This window comes from Centropristis striata, chromosome 1, assembly GCF_030273125.1.
Source record: "Centropristis striata isolate RG_2023a ecotype Rhode Island chromosome 1, C.striata_1.0, whole genome shotgun sequence".
Classification (NCBI taxonomy): Eukaryota; Metazoa; Chordata; class Actinopteri; order Perciformes; family Serranidae; genus Centropristis; species Centropristis striata.
The window spans coordinates 19,042,945-19,049,496 of record NC_081517.1 but is presented as its reverse complement, the minus strand read 5'-3'; the positions used below and the strand labels follow the sequence as shown (position 1 = coordinate 19,049,496).

At 35.9% G+C, this 6,552-nt stretch overlaps 1 protein-coding gene across 1 annotated transcript in view; it reads right to left on the bottom strand.

Moving 5' to 3' along the window:
* Positions 1-419: 419 nt before the first annotated feature.
* The window catches only part of LOC131972075 (cdc42-interacting protein 4 homolog), a 34,323-nt gene continuing 28,190 nt past the window's right edge, over positions 420-6,552 (bottom strand). The window contains exons 12-14 of the mRNA XM_059333830.1: positions 6,219-6,286; positions 4,599-4,705; positions 420-4,497 (exon numbers count right to left, since the gene is read on the bottom strand). Of these exons, the coding sequence (XP_059189813.1) occupies positions 4,352-4,497; positions 4,599-4,705; positions 6,219-6,286 (321 nt within the window). The 3' untranslated portion in view covers positions 420-4,351. The remainder of the gene's footprint in view (positions 4,498-4,598; positions 4,706-6,218; positions 6,287-6,552) is intronic.

Here is a 6,552-nt window from a genome sequence, read left to right as displayed (position 1 = left end):
GGAACGTTTTCTCTCTGCTTGCATTAAATCTTAGTTTAAAATGAATTTAGTTGAACAAACGATTGTCCAATTAGTGTGAAAATTGCAAATTCAGTGAAAATGCATTTTTTTTTAGATGCACTATCTTGTGTGTAGCTGGTAAAACTTAAAATGAATTAAATATGTATATTCTACGAAGGAGGGCCACATTTAGAAAAAAAAATTAATTACAAGATTAAAGTCAAAATTTACACAAGAATAAAGTTTTAAATATTTAATTAATTATGAGAATAAAGTTGAAAATATTTACTAACAAGACCAAAGTTGAAAATATTTAAACAAAGGAGGAGAGTTGTTAAAATGAGGGCAGTGAAGCATTTTGTAGAAATGTACTTTAAGATAGGTTTCACAAAAAAGGAGATACTAAATCTTATGGCACATCAGCATCACATTATCATAAGTGTAAGGACTTTCAAAAGAATATGCAAGAAACTGCATCTTTTCGCAGAAGGAACCGTTTTAAGTAGAACAGCTAACCAATTATGTACGACTTTATTCTCGTAATTGATTCAATATTTTCGACCTTATTCTCGTAATTAATTCAATATTTACAACTTTAATCTCGTAATTAAATGGTTTTTTTCCTAAATGTGGCCCTAATACTCCATTGTAATATTCATAGATTCTGATTTTTCAACAAGGTAAAAGTAGAAGTAATTCTTAAGTTTGTAAATAGTTGATTGACCATAACAGAAAGTTTTTTATTTAAAGCAAGAGTCTGGATTGGTTCTTTAAACACTCCCATCAGATTTCAAAAGTACATGTTTGTTGTTACTGTTTATCACTCTGGGCAGTGATCCATTTTAACACACCCATTTCCTTCTTTTGAATCCTGGTGTCATTACTTCTTTGGAAATTCAGTTGAACAGGTCATCTGTATTTCAGTACAGATATTCAGATGAATCACAGGTTGTTGTTTTATTGATATCAATTATTTCAGACGTTTGAGAGTGAGATTCAGAGGCCTGGAGACTCAAAATATGAAAACAGGCGGTTAAACTGTGCAAAAAATTACAGTATAAGTTTATGAGAGACATTAAAAAGAAACCATCAGAGAAGAACCATTTAAAGACAAGAATTGAATTAAGACCGCTCTGCAATATCTGTGCGATTCATAAGTGAAGAAGAGGGCTTTATAACTGCTCATCATTCACTTTTGAGTTGCATATATTTTTAGTTTTATGACGTCAGTGCTATATGTGATTTCTGAAGCAGCAACCTCAAACGCAGGCAGTTCACCAAGTATTTCTGTCAGGGACGATAACATGATAGAAACTGTATTTTTTCTTACCTTGAACCATAATTGCCACTGTGCTTTTTCACAATATATTGCAAAAGGAGTTTCTTTGAAAATCTCACTTCATGTAGTTTAAAGACCAGGATAAATTATTATTTTACTTCTTGAAACAGTACTCCCATGCTTGTGTGTACATTGAAGCAGTTTTTGCTTGATTCCTCCTCCTGTCCTTACAGTCATGGAATAAAATGCCTGGTACAACTAAAGGTATATTTGTTTGGACAATATATTGATGACAACAAAAATAGCACATAAGAGTTTAATTTAAGAGCTGATATCTAGACATTTTCCATGGTTTTGTTGATAATAACCATGGAAAATGTCTAGACATCAGATCTTAAATAAAACTCTTATGAGCTTTTTTTGTTGCTATCATTATATTTATATAAATGAACAAGGAATCAAAGAAAACAAGGGCGGTCTAATAATTTTTTCCATGACTGTTAAATCACTCCTGACTAAAGTGCTTTCAATGTCACTTATAGGGAACAAAATCCACAGATCTTGTGATTGTGTGAAATATATTCCAAACTTTATTTGAAGCTAATTATGAGGCTCCAGCACTTTTCAGTTACTCATATCAAGGGAGTCTTTTTCTGCTGAGTCACAGGAAAGCAGAAAGACATTTATGGTAAAACACTTTGAAAGATACCCACTTGATTAGTCGAACTCAAACTGCTGAAGCCTCGTTAGTTTCAGAAAAACTTCACCCAGTATGAGGACTGTTTACTTTGTTCCCCATCACTTTAAAGCACATTAGCTGAGTCTCTTCAGGGCCAGACTGACACGACTAATGATTAAAGCAAGCAAACCTTATTTCAGTGTTCATAAAGGCGCCTGACTATTGTTTTTAAAGGGAAACTTTTCAGCCTGGACCCTATTTTCCCATGTCTTCATGTAGGCTGGGGCAGTAATTGCTTTTTCAATCATATTTGAAAAAGAAATGCCAAAAATCACCCAAAAACAGCTCGATACGTGGCTCACCTTTATCATTAGGACTAAACCAAAAATACTATAATACCGCCCAGGCTTATTTTTGCGGTTCAACAATCTCATATTTGAAATTTGTCCAGTATTAAGCGAAGTGATGCAACCCCAGAACGGGGTGCACTGTCATCCATAGGCGGGTTTTCAGTTTTCAGGCACCGTGCCTGCATGACTTCCAGCATTCAGCTTCTTTAAATACAGACAATGCTAAGTTCAAAACATTATAAACATTTTCTCCTGGACGGCTTCAGGCTCTTAAATCTATTCTTGCTTTAAACTCTAAATCCTTTGAGGCAGTTGCAGTGTACATCCACTAAAAGTGATTGTTTTTGCCACTGACAGGCGTGACCCTGCAGAGAATTTAAATGATTTTGATTACTTTTTGCTTGATCCATTCTTTGTTATTGGGTCTAAACAAACTGCACTCAAGTAGCTTAATCTTAAATCACATGATCTGACACATTAAACTAAGTACATTTACTCAAGTACTTTACATAACTATATACTTCTACTTCACTACATTAGAGGCAAATATTGTATGTTTTACTCCACTACAGACAACTTTAGATACTTTTCAGGTCAAGATTTAACATGAAAAATGTGATCCATTTTTATAAATTAAACTGCATAACAGTATATTAAGTAGTTAAAATGAGCCCTACACTGACAGTTAAATGCTACCAAAATAAATGCATCAATAATAATAATCCAATAATATATTTAGAATATATAAAACAATCCCAATGAATAGGTTCATTCTGTATCACAAGTACTTTAACTCTTGATACTTTAAGTACATTTTGATGCTGACACTTTAGTACTTTTACTAAAGTAAGGACTTTTACTTGTGGAGTAATATCACAGTGTGGTATTATAACTGCCGGGTGAGAAACATTCCTAAAATTTGGTTTCTGCTTATTTTGTATAAATTCAAAAACTCGATTAAGGGGCTTGTCCACATTCACGTAAAAATAAGTCAAATATTCAGCAATAACAATAAACTACACTTTCTGTACCTCACAACAAACTTTCCCTGGCACTCTTCTCTCTCACTCCTGTTATCTTCACACCACACTTCCTGCGAGATTTCAGAGCCTTCTCCTTTAGCTAGACTTGATTGGACACAATAACAAATCGTACAGATCAAGCGAAAGGAAAATAAAAAAAAATGTCCCTGAAGGGCCCTTTCCATAATGCTGTTAGACACTTAAAATAACAATCTGAGCCTTTCAGAGTCAAAAACAAGCACTTTTAGTACACAGAAATTGACTGTTGACAATTGCCCTGAGTGATTACACTGCAGCTGTGGCGCTTTCACTCAATACTGGACCAATTTGAACAATTGCTGTCCCCATTAGTCAGACACAAAAACATGGGAGGAAATAAAAGTACAAGTTGAAAAATGCTGACATTTTTTCTTTAAGGACATAAAAAACCCTATCCTTTACAGTGACAGTCCATTAAGAGATATCATATTTTGTGCACTCCCTATAGAGTAGTGGTTTTCATCCAGTTATAAAACATCACTTTGATTAAAAAAAAAAAAAAAAAAGTCACATTATCCTGTCAGAAAAGAGGTTTTAGCAGAGGGTTGGTGTTACAAAAAGATCAGCAGGTTATTAGAGATGGAAGTGGGTAAAGTCAAGTGAATGGATATGTAAAGAAATGTAGCTTTTAGGCTACTATGATGCTGAATATGTTATATGAGGCGTCACCTAACAGCGTGACCAAAAAGTTCAGGTATACATTCAAAAGTTTGGATTTTAAAACAGCTGAAATCTATAAAAAAGATCAGGCGGTCTGGGTTTAGAGACGGCCTCTCCCGCCGCGGAGACAGAGACTGTACGATATTACAATCAGCCTCGATAACAAGCTTCCTAATCACTCACTTTCATCTCACTATACACGTCACTGGCTGAGATAAAAGATGAGAGCAGCTCCAATTACCGTGGATGACTTTGTATTCACCTTTGGCTCTTAACTTGCTTTCCATCACAAGCTTGAAGTGTGTGTGTATGTGTGTGTGTGTTACTCATTAACTTTGACATAGGATGAAGGTATATAGCCCTCTTCTCCACTGGCTCTAAGGACTCTCATCCATCCATCTCCTTTATCATCCTCCATTACGCTCAACAGCTCTCCCTCTGTAATGGAAATGGTGCCCTCACTGTTGCCTGCACACAAACACACACACACACACACAATTAAAACACACATAAAGAGGCTAAAATTAGATCTATTTATGGAGACATTGAGTGGGATTATCACAACGTACCTTCAAAAGTGTACAGAGCCGTGCACTGGCCGATAGGAGTTTCTACGTCATCAAACTCGTCGTCGAACTCTGTGTAGAGGTTCTGAGACGGTTCAGCTGCTACAACACTGAAATACACATTGACAGTGGGTTTAGACAGTAGAGCAGGGGAAAGGTGAAAGTGACAGATTGGTTAGTCGAGAGAATGTACAATGCAAGAGCTAACTGAATATGAGAGCCGCAACGAAAAAAGTGGTGTGAAGTTTTGAGGAGATGTACAGGGAAGTAAGGCAAGTCTATGCAGAAGGAAATAAATGTTGGGATTTTTATCTGGTAGAACTTAAAGGAAAAGTGACTACTGGAACATGTGAATTTAAAAGAAAACTTGTAGAAACTGGATTTAATTTCCTCAGCGTATATATGTGTTTATCTTCAGCAGGCTCGACTACTGTAACAGTGTCTTTACAGGTCTCCCTAAAAAGTGGATCAGACAGCTGCAGCTCATTCAGAACGCTGCTGCTCGAGTCCTCACTAAGACCAAAAAAGTAGATCATATTACTCCAGTTCTGAGGTCCTTACACTGGCTTCCGGTCTGTCAAAGAATTGATTTCAAAATACTATTGTTTTTGTCTCAGATCATCAGGGACAGGTCTGCTCTGTGTTCCCAGAGTCAGAACTAAGCATGGAGAGCCACCGTTCAGTTTTTATGCTCCACATATCTGGAACAAACTCCCAGAAAACTGCAGGTCTGCTGCAACTCTCAACTCTTTGAAATCAGGAGCGAAGACTTTTCTGTTGCCACTGCCTTTACTGCAATGTAACTTCTATTCCCTTGATATTTAAAAAAAATATATTTTATCTGCTCTTTTCCAATTTTAAAAATTTTATATTTGAATGTAATTTTATATATGTCTCTTTACAATGCTTTTAATATTTTGTGTAAAGCACTTTGAATTGACCTGTTGTTGAAAGGTGCTATACAAATAAACTTGTCTTGCCTATTCTGCTAAACACGATCACATTTAAAGAAACAGTATTTGGAAATACTTTTATTGACTTTCTTACTAAGAGTTATATGAAAAGATTGAGACCACTCTCATGTCTGAACAGTTAAAATAAAGCTCCATCCAGCAGCCATTTGGGTTAGCTCAGTATTAGGGCTTGAAACAGGAAAACTGATGTCTGACTCTGTCTCTAAAGGTCACTAATGAAATTATTTGTATACAGACTGAAGTGTCAAAATAACAAGATGTTTCACAGGGAAGTTATGTGTCACATCCTGTGTCTTTTCCTGACCACTTGTCCTTGACCTTGCAGGAAAACGTCACAAGACCAAGGAAAGATCCATCTATTCATTATCCTTAATCGCTAATCAGAATTTGAGTCGAGGGCGGCTGCAGCCAATCCCAACTGAGATTGGGTGAACACCCTGGACACAGACTATCGCAGGGCTGACACATAGAAAGAAACTCCTACGGGCAATTTAGAGACGTCCAGGGAAGATGTGTAAAGGAATTAAAACAGACTTGAGAAAAGACAATAGAATCAGACTGCACTTTCACTAGGTTATTATATGACAGTGAATGTTATTAACGTGGGTCCAAACCAAAGTCAAACTACTGCTTTAAATGCAGGTCCTACCCATGTTGAGTATCATTGTTGATGGTGTTGGAAGTTTCCTCTCCTCCCACTGCTTCAGACAGCCACGTCTGTGAAAAAAAAAGCAATAGATATTACAGTTTGCAGGAATTGTCAAGTTAACATCTTCATCAGTGTCAATGCGCTACATTATCACACATCTCTTGGACTTTTATTCTTGCACAAATACTTTTTTTACTTCATATTTTGCACATTTCCACACATAACTACTATTCTAAAAACTGGACACCTTTCATTTCTATTCAGATATTTTTTTTTACATTTTTATTGTTGTGCTCTCATACACTCATCAGCCACTTTATTAGGTACACCTGTT